An 18,998-nucleotide genomic window follows, 5' to 3' on the forward strand; every position below is an offset into this window, starting at 1 on the left:
CCCACTCCTCCTCCCAGACACACAAGCCAGGAACTAAGAACATCTCCGCACTCCCAGGGCAGGAGTGCAACTGACATGACTCCGCCAATGTCCTGGGCCCAGCCAACAACAATCTAAAGAATGTCCATGTGTCTTCCCAGGTGGCCCTCTACACCAGGGGAGTCTGGAAGGAGGGCTCTCCACACTGTAGAGTGGCGTGCCAGACACGGGCACGTGCTCAGAGCCATCTGGGGGGCAGTGCCACAGCCTGGACACCCTGTCCCCTGAGCCCAGGCCCTCATCTCTGCACTGAGCTCCGGCCCCTCTGGGACCGCCCGATCGCGTTAGAGAAGGAAGAGGATGTCTTGGGCACAGGGTGCACATTAGAGAATTAGCTTCTTAGGTAACAGAGTTAGAGCGCGCCAGGCAGGCCGCGTGCCTCTCGGCTGGAGCAGCAATCACGTTTCCCCAAGAAACTTCCTATTAATGGATCTGGTGGCACGATGGACAGGGAGGAGCTGGAGCTGCTGCCAGTGGTGGGGTGTAAATTGCCTCCAATGAAACTGTGGAGTCACTTTTGCCCCTTTTAAACAAGAATTAGCTCCAGGCCCGTGGAGCTGCCCTGGGCCGTGGGGACCAGGGGAAGGCGGAGGCAGGGCTAATTTGATTCCCGAGCCCTGGCTGCAGACCGCCGGCTCCTCCGAAGGAGCGGAGACAGACATGCAGATGGCAGCGATCCAGCGAGTGTAATGAAAAGCTCGCGCCTGCAGGAGCCGCAGGCCTGGGCCTCCCTTGTGTCCAGCTGCCCCCAGCACCCTGGAGAGGAGGACTGTACTCACACGTGCCAGGAGCTTCCCACCCATCCGCCCACCTCACTTTTCTTGTTCCCATTTTCCAGGTTAAAACACGGAGCCCAGAGAGCCTTCGCGACATGGCCCTTCCCCACAGGTGGACACGATGGAGCTGAGCGCCCCGCCCCCCCCCCCCTGAGTTCCAGCTTCACCCTTTTCCATGGCAGCTGTGCTTCCTGCCTTCCGCAGTAAAGTTTTACTGGTCTGTAAAACTTTTACCACCAAAGACCCTGACCTTTCAAAACCTATAAACTTCCCCAAACTCTGCAATCCCGAGTAACATCTGGCTGCACCAGGGGCCGCCTGCCAGGAAAGAGCGGAGGGAGGGCTAAGGGGTGTCATCCTGGTGCTAAGAGGGAGACGATCTGTATCTTCCCCATCGCCTCGGGGAGAGGGCTCCATGAAGCACCCTGGTTGGACCCAAGACGCAGCACCCACTCAGGGTCCCTAGGAGACCCACCCTCCATGCTCTGGGGCTGGCACAGGGAGGACAGATGGGGCAGCCTTTCTCCACCTACTCCTGTGGGCCTGACACATGCTGGCAAGGAGGTTAAAAGGTTCAGGAGCTGTCCACCCGTGGGGAATCCAGCAGGATGAGAAGGTGCTTGATTCTGTTTGCCTAGTTCCCCTGCTAAAGAGACAGCAGTGGCTGTTATAGGGGGAAGGGAGCATGGCAATGACCTTGCTATGCCGTCCTGTCCCATCGAGGGCCTGGTCCCTGGAACCGCCCGGCTCTGCACCCTCCCGCAGCAGCACCTGCTGTTGATCGCGCACGAACTACATGCCAGACTCTGTGCTAAGCTCTTTGTCATACTCAATCCTTATTTCCTATGAAGAACGTGTTATTAGTTCCATGATGCATCTGAGGACATCGGGGCACAGAGGAGTGAAGCAGCCTGTGGAGGTCGCACAGCCAGTCTGTGAAGGGTGTGGTGTTGGGTCTTAGGATCCGAAAGCCCAAGCTCTGGCACACCTGGTAACACTGAGTCCCAGAGCATCCTCCTGGAGGAGACCCAGCGGATTGGGCTCTGGCTCCCTTCCTGGAACGGATGGGCCCGTGGTCTTGCCATGATTACTCTCGTCGAAAGGCAGGCCCATTGTGTGGGCCCCACGTTAGCCTGCTAATTAAAGATATTTTTATTGGAGCGTGCCATAAGTGAGGATACACAGCGATTAGTGCAGCGTTTCCCAGTGCAGCGTGGATTCGGCAATGCTGCGCTCCGGCCTCCTGGTCCCCCGAAGCCGTGCCCGCTCATGTCAGCTACGGGGCTCACGGGGAACCTGGGCTTCCGCGGGCCTCCCCGTGGCCGGCGGCGATGCTGGCGTTTGGAGGGGTGATATTACTCTGCCGAGTCTGGGCTTATTTCTTGTCTCCTGTCACCTGGGGAAGAGGCCTTTTCTAGCCTTTTAACCAGACAGGATAAGATCGGGAAGTAAGCAGCACAGCGGGGTTCTTCCCTCGGGGCTGGCCCCCAGGGGCAAGATGACTGGGGATCTTGTTTTTGGAAGGTGTGTGCTGCTGTTGCCAAGTTCCACACACAGACAGGCGGGGAGAAGGAAAGAAGAGACTCAGGCCAGGAGCTGTGCTGGTCTCTTGGGACTCCGAGGAAGGGTTCTGGCCGCGGGGAAGGAGTGGACAGGCCTTGGAGAACGGGGCCTCTGGTTCAGTCCACGTCCCCTGTCTTGTCCCTGAGTGTGTTCTTATGTCTGACTTTCCAGCCTTCACCCTCCACATGGAAGGGAGACTTTGCTCCTGTGTAGCCCAGTGTGGTGGCAGCGGCAACGGTCCGAGAGAGAGAGAGAGAGAGAGAGAGAGAGAGAGAGAGAGAGAGAGAAGCACGGTGACCTCCTGCCTGGAGACCTTTGTGGGGACTTGTTTTCATAAGGGAGGTAGCCACCCTCCCCTCAAGCCACGAGGGGCCTCTGGCATGAGGAACAGCAGAGCAGGGGGTCTGCCCTTCACCCCCCACTTCCCCGCCTTCCCCTCTAGTTCCTGCAGGTGCCCACGAAGGGACACTCCAGCCTCCTGAGTATTTTTCCCCACGACAGGACACTTGGCCCCACCCCTTTCCCCAAATCTCTCTCAAAGGCCAGCTTTCCAACCTCCTTGAGGGTGGAACCCTTTTTTATGTGCCCCAAACAGCAGAGCCCCATCCAGGGTGGGGTCCAGGGCAGGTCACTGGGAAGTGCTCCCGGTGTTAGCAAGCTGGTCGCCAAGGCCAGGCCTCATGGTGCCGGTGATGAGTCAGTAGCCCATCTGGTTCACCCGAAGCTGGACCCTGGCACAGAATGTCACTGGGCTTAGATTTCTCTCCAACTCAAGAGAATGACTAAACTCAGGAAGGAAGGGACCAGAGAGGCCATCTCATTGCCGGCGACTGGCCATTAGTCCATATGGCCACCCCAGTGCTGGACCTGGGACAGAAGATAATTTGGCTTAAATGTCTCTCTTACTTGAATTCTAATTTCCAGAGAGGAAAGGCCTGGAAAGGTCTTTCCATCCATCCCCATTCCCTTGTTTCTGGGAATATTAGCATCTTAATATGTTGTTATTAGAATTTTCTGAGAAATTCTCAAAGAAAGGAACCTCACAAGTCCCTTTGGGATTTTAAAACAAAGTTTCTTCTAATATCTAACTTTTAAGTGCACTTGGTAAAATTGGAGTAATTTCCTTTCATCCTGTGGGAACGTCTCCCATGTCCTGTCTGTCCTCCCCACCGCCTCTGAGAGGGACGAGGGCGCGGTGGCCGGCTCTGGGCCCTCCGGAGAGGGACGCAGAGCGGAGAGCAGTGACACTCACTCGCCCTCGCACACACGTCACTGAGTCTGTAAACGAACGTCCATGCCTGTCCTCTCTTCCACTTTGAAACCCTGTGGAAGGTGAAATGATCTCTGTTTTATAGACAAAGAACCACAACACTGAAACGTGGTGACTTTCCCAAGGTCACTCAGCTAACACGTAACCAGGCCTTGTTGGAACCCTGCACCGAGCAAGGGCAGCCCCTGTGAGATCTGACTCTGTTTTCTCCTTTCCCATAGGAGTAAGTAGTGAGAAAGTCATAGGGGAGACCTACTGGGAGGAAAGAACAACAAACTCTCTCCGGAGGGCCCAGACGCGGCCATTACGTCCTCGTCCCCTCTCAGAGGCGGTGGGGAGGACAGCCAGGACATTTCCACATAAAAGTCATACCATATAGTATTTGTCTTTCTCTGGCTTACTTCACTTAGCATCATGTTGCAAATGTCAGGAGTTCCCCTTTGTATGACTGAATAATAAATATTCCTATTATACCCATATCTCTAGGTAGAGATATGTCATTTTTTCTCCATCCATTCATCCATGGACAGACTCTTCTCTTGTGTCCATTTCTATCTTGGCTTCTGTGGAGAATGCTGCAATAAGTATGGGAGTGCAGATATCTCTTCGAGATCCTGACTTTGTTTCCTTGGGAGATGTGCCCAAATTTTGGATTGCTGGGCCATAAGGAGTTCTATTTTTAACTTTTTGGGGACCCTCCATACCATTTTCCATAGTAGCACTACCAATTTACATTTACAATTCACAAGAGTGCACAAGCCTTCTCTTTTCTCCATGTTCTCGCCAGTATGTGTTTCTTCTCTCATTTATGACAGTCTGAGGTGACAGCTCATTGCGGTTTAGGTTTGCACTTCTCTGATGGTTAGTGATGTTGGCATGTTTTCACTTACCTGTTGGCCGTTTGCATTTCTTCTTTGGGAAAATGTCTATTCAGGTCCTTGGCCCATGTTTAAGTCAGATTATTATGTTATGCTGCTGAATTGTATGTGCTCACTATGTATTTTATATACTAACCCCTGATCAGATATATGGTTTGCAAATATTTTCTCCTATTCCATACTTTGCGTTTTCACTTTGTTGATGGTTCCTTTGCCGTGCAGAAAGTTTGATGTTGTCCCACTTGCTTATTTTTGCTTTTGGTGTCATATCCAAAAGATGAGGCTAAGATTCACCGTGTTCCTCACCTCAGCATCTATGGGAAAGCAGTCTGTCCCTCAGCAAGGCCCTCAACACATCTCACCTTGGACCTGCTGACATCAGCAAGGTCACAAAATTCCTAACCCCAGAACTAGTGTCCAGTTCAGAGAATTTTCCAGAGTTTCATACTACAGTGTTTAGACATAACATACTTTCAAATCAATATCACCTAGAGTTAGAGATATCAAAGAAAACCCCCTCAGTCCTTAAAACCATCTAGTCCAGCCTCCATCCAACACCCAAACCTCTTTCACATCCCAGAAAATTACCTTTCCAGCTCTGCTTGCAGACCTTTAAGGACGAGGGAAACTCTCATGACAGCCCGTTATACTTTTGCAGATATTTGCCTTATTTTAATCCCCAGATCGGTTTCCTTAAAACGTCTACCCATTCAGTGCTGTCCTTTGGGTGTGTTCAGAAGAAGTCCTTCCACCATCATGCCTTCTTGTCGACAGACCACGCCCTCACTTCTTGCAGCAGAGAACTGGAGCAGGGGGGCCCTGGACAGGGAGGGCACACACTGCACATGACCCTCCTTGGAGCCTGCTGTGCCGTGTGCCTGGGCCCTCATGAGTGACTGAGTTCTGTGAATGAATGAATGAGTGAATGAAGGACGTGAATGGATGGCATAATTTAAAGTGAGGAAAGTGAACCTCAAGGGGAATCAGTGACATCACCAAGGTCATGCAATTCCTAACCACAGAACTGGCTCCCGTTCAGAGAATTTCCAGAGTCCCAAACCAGAGGGTTTAGAGACCTGGAGTTGCTTTATCTTCTCTTTTACTTTTTGGGTTTGGCCTGGTTGGCTCCACGGAGGCCCTCCTAGCCCACCAATCTTCTTCCTGTGCCTAACAAACCAGGCGTCTTCTGCTTTACAGCCTTCGCTCTACACCAGGCATCTTCTGCTTTACAGCTCTTCCCTCTGCCTGAAGCTCTCAGCCCCCACCCATGGACACTTAGTTAATCCCCCCTCACCTCCTTCGAATCTTTACCGAAATCTCACCTGCTCAATGAGGGCTACCCTGACTACTCATTAGTCTCCTCACTTGTCCTGGCCCTACCCCTCTTAGCCTGCCCTATTTTCTTTATGTTTTCCATGGTCCCATCACTTTGTGCCATTCCACATGACTGACTTACATTGATTCTTTATTCTCTGTCTCCACCAATAGGGAGGGCAGGGAGCTTTTGGGGCTTTATCTACTACTAGTAACCCTGCACACAAATCTATGCACCAGTAGCTCGCCAGTAGCTCACTGCCACCCTCCAGTAGCTCTCCACCCACTCCCCTGCCTTCCTGTAGCTCCTCCCACCTCACCTTCCCTTGGACCCCCCTCATAACTCGCTGCCCTGCCCGCTCCTGTAGCTCTCTGCCGGCTTATAGCTCGATGCCCCACTCTTCTGCTGATCCGTGATCCGATCATTAGGCTTCACAGCCTCACGACTATTTGCATATTACATCTTTATTATATAGGATAGGTACTTGTATCCCAAATACCTGTCATAGAGACTGATACCTACTAGGGCTCAATCAATATTTGTTGAGTGAATGTCTTACTCAGAGAACCTGGCAAAGTCCCAATTCTGAATCACCTCTTTTAGGACACAGTAGGTATGAACAGACATTTGTTAATAGATAGATGGATGGCTTATATGACGTGTCTTTGCTGCTCTGTAGCAAAAAGGGAATAAGAAGGACATTTGATAACAGAGAGGAGAAGGTCTTGTGCTGACAGAGGGAGAAACTGGAATGGTGAGCCCCGCATGTACAGGAAGGGGCCACAAACCAAAGAATGCGAGTGACCTCTGGACGCTGAAAGGGCTGGTGAATGAATTCTCCCTTCAGAAGGAACCAGCCCTGCCAACATCTTGACTTTAATCCAGTGAAACTGAATTTGGACTTCTGGCCTCCAGAGCTGCAAGAGAATATATCTGTATGGTTTTAAGCCACTAAGTCTGTGGTAATAAGCCACGTGAAACTAACACACACCATTCCTCAGGCACAAACTCAGGTCTGTCTTTTCACATCATACAAAACCTCAGAAACCAAGGTTGGGGCGGGAGGACCCTGCAACCTCCCGAGTGATTCACCCTGATAGCTTCCTCCTCCGGAGTGTGGTTCCGAGCTGAGCCACCCACTTCCGTCTTCTCTGGAGCTGTCCAAACACTGGAACCAGGCCCTGAAGTGCCTTGCTGGCCTGGAGTAGCTTCCCCAAGAGGACCCTCTGACTTCCTGCTTCCAGGTGCCTAATTAGCCTTCAGTGAAGAGGCCCCCAAAGGTGTCCAGCGCTTTGCCCATTTGCGGACACAATCACATTTGCACCTTTGCTGTTGCCCCTGATTGTCATCCTGGACACTCCCCGCCCCTGGCTCCCCTGGAGGCGATTCCAGGAGCCCAGAGAGCAGCAGCACTTTGCAAAGCATGTTCTCTCATTTCATGGGAGCCTTCCCAATTCCCAATTCTGTCACCACCAAGCTGAGTGCTTCTCTTTAGGCGGGGCTGGGAGCAGATGGGGACCCCGGGATTCTGGTCCAGGACCCTCGAGGGCACTGGGGTGGGGCATCTTTACAGCAGGTCAAACCTCAAGCTGCATTGGGGAGCAGAAGACCCCAGGTCTCCTCAGGCTCAGCTCATACCTTTGTGGCTCCCACCCCCACAGCTCCTGTAACTGCCACAGCTCCCTGGGACAGAGAGGCACTTATTATCATCACCTCTCTAAACACTAGCGGTACTGGATGCATCTGGACACTAACAAAGCTGGATATTACGTCAGATAACCTTGAGTTCAAACTCCACTCTGTCACTTACTCATTGTGCGAGGTTAGGCAAGTTACTTAATCTCTTTGGGCCTTGGTTTCTGCATCTACACGTTTACCCTACCGTAGGCCACATTAGACACAATGTTGGAACCCGCAGGCAGTGGGTAATCAGCATCATTACCACCGTCTTATCATTATCTTGGGCTTATTGTTATCCTTTCTTGCCCTCATCTACAACATGAGAGCTTTGAACGAGCTGGTTCGTTCCTCTCCAGCTTTGAGTTACCACCTAAATCACACATGCCCACACACATGCCCACCCTGCTGCCAAAAGAGGCCCGGAGCCCCCAGGCCTACAAAGCCACGGTGGCAAGCCCGGGCTCTGCCTGGTACCCCAGAGGCAAGTCCAGGTGTCGGGAGAGTGTCCTGGCAGCTGAAAGGCAAGAGGGAGGGTGAGTGGCCGGAAGGATGGGCAGGCTGTATGGAGACCCGGGGGGCCTGCACTGCAGCCCCAGAGCCATCTCCTCCTGCAGTCCTGCAAGCAGCGCCCATAAAACCTAATGGGCACTTGAAAGCTCACCAGCAGGGCCAGGTCTGATGGAGAGAGCTTTGGTTTCTCCTGGGGACGGGGGCTGAGACAAGGTGGCGGTGAGAGCAGGCACTGGGCAGCCTTGGGGACTGAAGAGGAGACAGAATGCCGGCTTTAGTGAGCGGCTCAGGGTAATGGTTGGTGGCAGCAGCTGGCCTACCCTGTCACCTGGGGCTCTTTCCCTCCCTACACCCACCCAGTGCTGTGATGGGTGAGGGCAGCAAGGCGCCTCCTCTACTGCTGGCCTCCATTTGGGAAACGGGGGCACATGTTCCTTCATTTAAACCCTGTGCCCGTTCTCTGGGCCAGGCTGGCACAGGTGCCACAGATCAGGAAGGATGACAGTGTCAGGCCTGCCTCCACCCATGTTCCCAGAGTGAGCTCTGGGGAGAGGAGCGGGTTTGGCTGAACTAAGGGGCTATGTCTGTACATCACACATGGAGAGGGGTGCCCACGGAGGACCCTGGAGGCACTGAGGCCATGACACAGAGGCCGGCTGGCTCGGGGTTTGCCCCTACAGCGGGGGGTGCTGCGGGAAAACAAGGCACCTGACTGTGGTGCTGGCAACTGGGTCCTCCAGAAAAGAGGCTGTCTGCTCTCAGGGGAGGGGCAGTGGAAGGCCTTCCTTGCTCTCGGTCTGGAGCGTTCCTATGAGGGTTCGCTGGGTGACCGGAGTGCAGTCTGACCGGGGCCGGCCGTCCACGTGCAGCCTGCTCCCCAGTGGCCCCGAGAGGAGCTGATGAGCCCCCTGAGCCCGGAAGCACTCCTGGGTTTGGAGCCTGGCACTGGGCCGGGGGAGAGGTAGGGAGGCCAAGGGGGCTCCTCTCCCCCCCCACCGCTGGCCCTGATTCCAGATCTGGAGTCAGGCCTGTCACAGAGCTCGCCCCTGTCCAGCAGTCCCTCCCCCGCGCTGTGGAGCCCTCCCTGCATTCCCGTTTACTGACTCTGCCAAATGAAGCGCAAACTTAACTACATCACCCCCCTGACAGGGCAGGGGAGGGCCGGGCAGCACACTGGGCTGCTCAGTCCCCCAATCTAGCTGCCGGCGGGGGTCATTTCAATTACAGACACCAGAGCGTGGCGAGGTGAGGCTGCTCATAAGAGCTTCCGTGCTATTGCTCTGCTAATTACGAAGCTGTTACCGCCTCCCTCGCAGGTAAATAACAGGCTGGGAGGCTCAGGCTGCTGAGATGGAGGGTGAGCCGGGGAACAGGGCAGGGAGGTGCCTGGCCTGGCAGAGAGGGAGGCACCGCCTTTCTGGAGGGAACATGGCACTGAGGCCTCTGCCCCGCGGTGACCATCCACCGTCCAGGAACTGGTGGGGAAACTCCTGACCCGCAAGCCCAAGATGTGGAGTTGTGAGACACCTCAGGGCCACAGTAGCTCAGACCCTCCGTGTGTTTATAAATTGAGAAGTGAGGGGACCGGGAGCCCTGTGCTGAGGGAGGGTCTCTGCCCTGCGCTCTCACCCTGGCAGCTCTCTCGTTTGCTTCCTGGTCTGACCTGTCCAGGCTTAGAGCAGACTATGCAGGTGGTTGTGTCCTAGACCAGGGAGAGGTGAGGGCACAGCTCCTTCCCCACCAAAGCTCCTCTCCTCTGCACAACCAGGAAGGAGATGGGCCGTCTGGGAGGAGAGCAAGACCCTCGAACGGTCACCCGAAAGGCTGCAGAGGCTCCGAGAAGCCGCAGCCCCAGCAGTTACTCTGAGACGTGAGGATGAGCAGAGGCTGCTCGTCTAGCTGGGGGCCGTGCTTAACGACCACTATTCCAGGCGCCCGCATCCCCAATCCCCTATCGGAGCTGTGGTTTCTCGGTGAGTGCTGAGCCTGCTTAGGTTCTGGGAAGCAGCAGATGGTAGGAGCACTCACAGCTGGGAGAATCCCGGTTTTGCTCTGTTCCTCAGTTTCCTTCCCCCATGAAATAGGCAACATGAGATTTATAAACACATGGAGGGTCTGAGCTACTGCTGCTGTGTAAACACGGGCTCCTAGCACCCCGTCTTCCTCCCATGGTAGAGGGACATCATCCCAGAAGGAGGACTTTCATGCCACTTGTGTGTGTGTGTGTGTGTGTGTGTGTGTGTGTGTGTGTGTGTTGTGATTTCAGAGAGGAAGGGAGAGGAAGGGAGAAATGGGAATATCAATGATGAGAGAGAATCATTCATCCGCTGCCTCCTGCACGCCCCACATTGAGGATCGAGCCCGCCCACAACCCAGGCCTGTGCCCTGACTGGGACTCGAATCGTGACTTCCAGGTTCATAGTCAATGCTCAACCACTGGGCCATGCCAGTCAGGTGCCACTTGTTAGTAACGGCTGTGCTCCAGTGTAGAGCTGGCCCTGGCCTGCCTGCCGTGCTGAGATCAGCATCACTTGGCACGTGAACAGAGGAGGCCACACTGGAGCCCAGCTTCACTCCTAAAGGGCTGCTTCTCAGAAGCTGATGTAAAAAACCTGAGAGATGTTCTTTTTAAAAAATATTTTTAATTGAGTTTAGAGAAAGAGGAGAGAGAGAGAGAGAGAGAGAGAGAGAGAGAGAGAGAGAGAGAGAGAGGGAGAAAGAGAGAGAGAGAGAGAGAGAGAGAGAGAGAGAGAGAGAGAGAGATGCTACGTCCTGCATGTCCCCTACTGGGGATGGATCCCAAAACCTGGACATGTGCCCCTGACCAGGATTTAAACCAGTGACCTCTCGGTGCATGGGATGATGCTCAACCAACTGAGCCACACCAACCAGGGCTTGAAAGATCTTCTTTGGGAAGGGAGCAAAGGAAGGAGCTGTGATGGAAGTGGGATAGAAAGTCCCTTTGGCAGCCCCCTTCCCCTGAAGTCCCCTACAAGGAGGCATGTGATGGCTCCAGCCTTGACCTTGGAAATAAAACGCTTCGGGAAGTACCAGAGACAATAACTGGACTCTAATAGAGGTGGCTGGATCGGGAGCCCACAAAGACTCAAACCTGGAACCCATCTGCTCATAGCAAGCAGGTATTTTATTTTGCGGTGTATTATTTACTCTTCAAAGTGCTGTTGAATACATTGCTTCATGCTGATCTTTAAAATTCTGTGATGTGGGTAGAGCCCCACTGTCAAATAGTGAAAGCAGAAGCTCCAAGAAGTCAAGCTTAAGGTCCCTCAATAGACGGTGGTGGAACCACAATCAAAATCAGGTGCTTTCTCCAAGACACGACTGGAAAGGAAGGAGACTCCATAGTGGGGAGTTCGCCACTGGCTTTTTCCTCCTCTAGCAACTGAGGAAGTGGAGGGGGACTTAGAGATGGACTCAGAGGCTAACTGAGCAGGCCGAGGCGGAGGAAGCCAGTGACACAGAGTAGGAAGTGAGGAGGGAGACAGGTGGAGGTTTGCATGGACACTTCCTGCTCACAAACTTCTTATGCTCCTCATTTCATTAACAGCAGCAGTGGAATTTCATGGGCAATTGGCATTGAGCACTAACTGGGAGGTAATGAGAGAGAGAGGATGCAGGTAAAGGCTGTTTGAATTTAAATTCTTTTTCTTTGGGGGCAGGGGGAAAGAGGGAGGCAGATTTTTTTAAAAGGCAATTTGAGTGCTGGAAAAGTTTTCAGCAAACAGCTTTGGACTTCTGCATCCTCTGTGGCAGTGTTAGGACTGGTGAGTGTCAGCCAGCCCACTGTGCTCTCCAACCCAACTCCCTGGCTGCCTTGGAGTGAGAGATGGTGAGGGACTGGATGTTTGGCCTTAAGTCGGTGTTGGCCCTCAGACTTGGGAAGACACACTGGAAACATGTACATCGTCCATGAGCTAGAATGAGTTGCTCTGTAATAGTTATTGCAGAATCACCATAAGCAAAACTCTGTGTGGACCTGGGCAGAGCTGAGGGATAAACTAGAAATAGAAAACAGAATTACTGTCCTAGGTATGCGTGATCTATTTGACAAGTGATGTACACACACACACACGGCCACAAAGCATTCCAAGGGAGTAAGAAAACGGGGAATGTAAGACTGAAGGTAGAGAAGAGGGAAGGGTCATGAGGTGACAAAGTGACAACAGTTGGGAGAAGGAGGCTGCTGTGGGCCGGACTCTCAGTGACACTCAGGTGAGTGAACTTAGGGGAGAGGCTGAGATGGAAGGAAAGGCCTCCCAAGGAGATGGCCAGCTGGTCGGCGTGGCTGGACCGCAGACTGTCATGGGGAGCAGTGAGAAATGAAGAGTTAAGAGTAGGGGGAGGGAAATGTTGTGGAAGGCTTGAATTCTAATCTTTGGATTCAGGATGTGAAGCCACTGGAACTGCCACAAAAAAGGTGAATCAATGCAGATTTGGCTACGAAAGAGTATGAGCCAGAAGTGGATTATTACCCAGGTGCCACGTGATCAGGGTTCCTTTGTTCAGGACGAGGAGCTGTGGGCACAGATAGGAAGCTAAGAAGCCACCGGGGTTGTTTAATTTTATGTGTCAACATAGCTAGGCCATTGTGGCATTCTAGATGTTTCTGTGAAGTTATTTATTTAGATGGGGTTAAAATTTAAATCAGTAGAATTTGAATAAAACTGATTATCCTCCAGAAAGTAAGTGGGCCTCATCCAATCCTTTGAAGGCTTAATAGGAAAAGACTGACCTGCCCCGAGAGGAACCCGGCCAGCAGACTGCCTTTAGACTCAGACTACAACTCTCCCAGGGTCTCAAGCCTTCCAGCCTCCATAATCACGTCAGAGTTATGGGCTGAATTGTGTCTCCACAAAATATATATGCTATATCTTACAAAGTGGCTGTATTTGGATATGGGGCCTTTAGAAAGGTAATTAAAGTTAAATGGGGTCATTAGGACATGAGGTCAAATAGGTCATGAGGACACATATGACTGTGTCCTTATAAGAAGAGGAAATGTGGACAGGCACACACAGAGAAAAGGCCACATGAGGATACATGGAGAAGACAGCCATCTACAAGCCAAGGAGAGAGGCCTCAGAAGAAACTAACTCCACCAGCACTTGGATCTTGAACTTCCAGCTTCCATAGCTGTGAGAAAATAGAGCTTTGCTTAAGCCACCGAGCCTGTGGTATTTTGTTATGGCAGCCCAAGCAGACTGAAACAGGATAGCAGATTATAAATTCCTTGAACCCAAGGGCTATGCATTGAGCCTGTCCCCCAGCTCAGTGCCTTGCAGTGGTGTGTGCTGGCTGTGTGACCTAGACTGCGCTGGGAGTCTCAGCACCTGGTTTCCCTCCATCAGTGATGCCCTGGCTGCTGGGGCAGCAGAGGAAGATGGCTCACAGTGGGACAAGAGCTTCGGGATACAGGCTGGTGGAGAGGCTCGGGCTGCTGAGATGGAGTGTGAGCCAGGGAACAGGGCAGGGAGGTGCCTGGACGTAAGGGAACTGAAGGTTGATGCAAGGTCAGGAATCCAGTCAAGGGAAGGATGAGCTGTGACTAACCTGTTTTGTATTTTCTGGTATGCTTAATACAATGCCTAGAATTTATTTGACACCCAATAAAGGTTTTGTTGAAGGACTGACTAAATAAGTGATCAAGACAGGGCTGGGAGATGGAAGGATCTTACACTTAAATAAACCTGCAGAAACATACACGCTAAGTGCTGGATGTACTTGGGAATTTTCTGAAAGAGATTGCTAACAGGGATCACTGTTCCCTGTATGCCCCAAACTGTTTATGCATTTTCATCATGACTACATTACTCCTGGGTCATTTAATCTCTCATTAGGTGTGCATGCCTGGACTGAATGAAAAGAGGCAGCAGGGGCTGGAGAGCTTTTAACCCACCATTCCTCTCCTCTAGTCTCCCCACAAAATTCTCAGCCTCCGCCTGCTGTGAAAGCACATGGACGGAGGCCAGCCACACCCGCCTTCACAGGCGGCTCCACAGAGCCCAGAGGGAGCACAGCGTGACGGCGTAGAGTCCCAGCATCACCAGGTAGCCTTGGAAGAGCAGCCGGTCAACTCGTTCCAGGAGGGCCAACCACCCGACCTCCTGCTGGGCTGCCTGGTCCTGGGCTTGGAAGTACTTGCTGATGGATTGAAGCTGGGACAAGACTTCCTTCAGGGTCCCGGAGTGGGCCTGGTGCTCTTGAGAGACAGTGGACTCTGCATGAGAGAGGAGAACACCCCAGTCAACCAGGGACAACACCAGTCAATCAGGCCCCTCAGACTTCCCACTGAGGCTGATGGCCTCCCCCTTCAAGAAAGGTTGTAGGTGAAACTGGGCAGTGGGTTGAGTTGGGGGCGAGGAATCTCTTCCCACCTGCTCAGGGGTTTAGAATGTAGAAAAAAATCCTTTTAAGTTTTTACATAAAACTAATATCAATATTACTAATAATTATAATAACTAGAAGAAGCTACCATTTACTTCCCACTGCTGTTTGCTTGGCACCGGACTGTGTTCCCCATGTTTTGTTTTAGTCAATCCTCACAGCAACTCTAGGGCTGGATGTTATTATCTCCATTTTATAGACCGGGAATCCCCGGTTCCTAGAGGTGAAATTGCCGAAGGGAGCCCTGGAGAGCATATCTGTGTGGGGTGTCTAGGCCAGACCCATGCAGGAGGCTTTCGGAGCTGGGGACAGCCCAGGTTGACCCAAGCGGAGCTTCGTGGCAGAGATGATTTTTAAACCTTTGCACATTAAGCTACTGCAATCCAAAGCCACACAGTGTGTTTATGCATGCGCCCGTGCACACGGCACTTAGGAAATAAAACAAGCTAAGGGAATCCAGGACCTGACCTCCAAGCTGAAATGAGACTTTCTGGGAAGCCAGCAGGAGTCAGTGGCCTTCAGTCCCCAGAAAGGCCATGTCAAACGCAGCACAGAGGCCGACAAGCAGATGGTTCAGGTTTCTCACGCAGCCCAGTGCTCCATCAGTGGGAACGGGACCTCAAAGCTTCTCACAAACCTGTCACCCCATCAAGATGGGCCCTGCGATCCATTATAAGCCCATCAGCATCGGTGTCCCCTCCAAGGCATAAGAGGGGCCGCTCCTGCCCGCTGTGCTGCTCTTCGTGAAGGAATTTGATCAACAAGATGGACTTGGATAAGCTGAGCACCAGGAAGGCCATGCAGACGGTGAAGAAGATGCCTGAGGGAAGGAACCAGGAGGCGGAGTTAGCTGGGGTCTCGGGGGCCCCTCCCTCCCCAGATCTGAAACGCAGCAGCAAATCTTTGCCACGAGTCATGCAAGACAAATGTCTGGCGACCCCAAGGCTGCTTACCAATCAGAGGGGTGCGCACTGTGCTCTGTGGCATCTCGTCCGACATGTTGACCCTGAAAACTGTGTAGCCCACCAGCACGCTGGTCTTGAACACGATCCTGGCGCGGCAGGTGGGGGGGATGTAGAAGCTGCCCAGGTCCACCAGCATGAGGAAGATGCTGGGAATCAGCAGGCTCACCACATAGACCAGCGGGCGCCTGCGAATCACCACCTGGACAGGGACAAGGAAGCTGTTGAAAGAGGGTCTAAGCCGATGGACTAACGTTTGGCCAAAACCAAAGCCAAGAAGTCCTGACCGTGTTGTGTAATGTGAAAAGTCTATGTGGCTCAGAAACAGGAGACTGTTTTGTAGGTTAGAACCACCTACTGTTTGGTAGGCACCTGACTAAGAGTTCCCTGTTTTGTCTCAGCCAATCCTCCCAGCAGCTCTAGGGCTGAGCATTATTATCTCCGTTTCGCAGACATCAAATCCCAGGTTCCTAGAGATGAAATTGCTTGTGTAAGCTCACAGAGCTGGTGAGTGGGAAACTGTTTAAAACCAGGGCTTACACTGAAATCTTCCCTCTTAAACCACGTGTGATGCAGCATAGTGTGTGTTTGGGATCTAGTCTGTCTTCTTGCTTGGAACATGAGCTGCTTAGCACCTGTGAGTGTATCCGTCGGAGTCTGGGCAGGAGCAAAGCATAACTGACTTGGGAAATCTGAGGAGGACTTAATAAAGAGACGGTTTACAGGGTGTGGGCGGGACACAGGAAAGCCACAGGAAGGAGGGCAGTGTCCCAGAGGGTCGGGGGCACCGGTGAGCTGTTCCACCCCTTAGGCCTGAAGGGACCTGAGAGAAGCTGTGTGGACAGGGCTGCAGCAGTTGTGCCTTCCTCTTAGGGACAAAGCCAGCCTGACTGCGACTCCACAGAGAGAGAACGGGGAGACAAGCACCCACTCCCTCCAATCTTCTGCCTGAGTCCCAGTTGGCCAAACAAGGCCTGGGCTCCCGTCCCTGCAGGCCACAGCTCAGTCTCCGGAGCAGGGAGCAGGGGCAGGAGGGGACCCGCCACAGGCCGACTGGAGAGGCCCAGCGAGGCCTGCGGCGTGGGTGCTGAGTGGGTTTTGTAGCTGGAAATCTGAGCCTCATAAAATCACATTTCTCTGGGATGATGACAGGAATTGTCTTTAATAAACACAAACTGTTTCCTCCCTTGAGATAAACCAGGGACTGACAGGGCTGCTTTTCTCACCAGGCGTTGGACCCTCTGAGGGTGAAAAGCAATGTGTTAGATCTCCCACAGAGCCAAAAGGAACACCTATTTTGCAGTGGGTATTCCATGAGTGCTTGCTGAACAAATGGCTGGTTTGGGACCTTTACTCTTTGGATTTGGGGAAAAAAACAATGTCTGAAATTTCCCGTTTCTCTGATTCTCAAAGCAATAGGTTTTCCACGTGTCAGAGGGTACCCTTCGGAGTGGTCTTAGGCACATGGTGTGGTTTAGTTAATCCTCCCTGCGCGCTTGCTGGCAGGTAACCTCATAGTCCTGCTGTACAGATTTTAACAAGTGAAGCTCAGCCCTCAGTGAGGTGAGTTAGCGGCAGAGCTGGGAAGAGCCCGATGTCTCCCGATTCCAGCCCAGGGTTCTTTTTCATACAGCGTAGCTACAACTCTCGATCTGGCCAGACCTCTGAGTTGAGTTCAGTGTTCTTCCCCCTCTGTCTCCTGTTCTGGAAGAGAACCACAGAGAAATAAGCCAGACAGAGGCCAGGGATGGTGCAGACAGTGGCAGGGCTAGAGCTTGCATGGGGGAGGTCAGACAGCACCTTACCGATGAGAGCGGGACCCCCTCCCCCCCGCCCCCCCTTTGCCACTGGGTCTGAGAGCATATTTCGTCTCAGTGGTGCTTGACAGGCCGAGTGTTTGGCGGATTGCAGTCTGGCTGTTGTCTTTCACATTAAACATAATTGGCTGCAGGTACCTAAACCAGAGCAGCACTCACTGCTTTGCAATAATTTGGTTAAAACCCATTTCTACCGAAGTGCAATCAACAGCAAAACAACAACAAAATGAGCTGTCATCAACCTGCACCCCTAGCTCCCCCTCATCCCGCTGTGCCTGGCTGTGGTTGGATGGGGGCAGTGAGCAGGGTGCCTAGTGGGCAGAGTCCATGAGGTCCTGGCGTGTGGGCCCAGGCTGGTGATCTGGGCTTGGGGGGTGACCAAGCTTGCTGTCTCTGGTGAGTAGAAGCAGAAGACCATAGAGGCTTCATGGTGGCTGCTGCATGAGGGGTGAAAAGAAAAGTATAGGCGGGCACGTTGGTAAAGCAGAGAGTCCAGACGTAGTCCAGGGAACAGAGCTCCAGAGCCCTCGGCCCAAGGTCCTACCCGTGCTGGTTTCAGTGGTCCTGGGTGAGATATTTAACCTCTCCATGCCTGATTTTCACTATTTAAAATATTGATTTCAGAGAAGAAGGGAGAAGGAGAGAGAGATAGAGACATCAATGATGAGAGAGACTCATTGGTTGGCTGCCTCTTGCACGCCCCACCCACACTGGGTATAAAGCCCTGCAACCTGGCATATGTCCTGATTGGGAAATGAACCATGACCTCCTGGTTCATAGGTCAGTGCTCAACCACTGAGCCACACTGGCTGGGCCAGGCTGCTTCCCTTTCTGAAAGAGCAGTTCACTGTAGCCTTGCTGAGCACCTTGGGTGCAGTTGAGATTATGGTAAAGCTCTTCAAGTGGAGCTCCTCTGAAAAAGCAGGAGCTGAGATGACTGCTCCCCAGCCAGAAGCGGCTGCAGGGAATGAGGGTAAAGCAGGGCCAGAACCAAGGAAGATGCACTTGCGGGGAGAGCTGTGGCAAGAGCGAAGAGGTCGGGGGGCAGGTGGCTCCCGGGCATGGAGCTGGGCACTTTGTTAATGCTCTGCTGGTGCCATTTTGAAAGTCATAGTGATTTTTTGTCAAGGGGCCCTGCCTTTCACTTTGCACTAAGGTCACACAAACTCTGTAGCCAGTCCTGTTGGGAGGGTATTCATCGCTGGGTCAACAGTAGCTGAAAGCAGAAGGAAAACGGTGGGAACAGAAAGAGGCAGCTTATGGTGTAAGAGAGCAGAAACCCCTCCTGTCTGTGCTTGGCTTATAAAATGGTGAATCTAGACAGGCCCTCCAAAACAGCCTCATCCATCTTCCTACCTTTGGCAAGGAAGCTCCCGTTCCGAAGACAGACAAAATAGTGCCTGTACAGAGCTTGCTGAATTTTCCTTGGGCCTACTGACTAATTTGAACCCAAGACTCCAATACAGTCGAGCACTGAACAATGTGGATTTGAACTGCAAAGGTCCACTTATACACAGACTTTTTTTTCAATAAATATACAATCAGCCTCCACCCCATATTCCTGGGTTTTGCATCTATGGATTTAAACCAACTGCAATGCAGAGGGCTGACTAGGATTTATTGAAGGGACTTGAGCATCTGTGGGTTTCAGTATCGATAGGGGTCCTGGGACCAATCCTCTACACATGCCGAGGGATGACTGTAGTTTAGTTTGGGGAGACTTAACAGCCATGCTAAGATTTTCAGCTGCACTGGGCACGTGGGGTAGCCCCTAATTCCCGTG

General features: G+C 52.5%; 1 protein-coding gene across 1 annotated transcript in view; it reads right to left on the reverse strand.

The window, feature by feature from the left end:
- Nucleotides 1–14,033: 14,033 nt before the first annotated feature.
- Nucleotides 14,034–18,998, reverse strand: part of HTR3B (5-hydroxytryptamine receptor 3B) — a gene marked incomplete at both ends in the record, with an annotated part of 38,631 nt that continues 33,666 nt past the window's right edge. The window contains 3 exons of the mRNA XM_084893909.1: nucleotides 14,034–14,269; nucleotides 15,074–15,256; nucleotides 15,390–15,600. Coding sequence (XP_084750035.1) covers nucleotides 14,034–14,269; nucleotides 15,074–15,256; nucleotides 15,390–15,600 — 630 coding nt within the window. The remainder of the gene's footprint in view (nucleotides 14,270–15,073; nucleotides 15,257–15,389; nucleotides 15,601–18,998) is intronic.

Source organism: Pipistrellus hanaki (assembly GCF_964339955.1).
Source record: "Pipistrellus hanaki genome assembly, chromosome: 9".
Classification (NCBI taxonomy): Eukaryota; Metazoa; Chordata; class Mammalia; order Chiroptera; family Vespertilionidae; genus Pipistrellus; species Pipistrellus hanaki.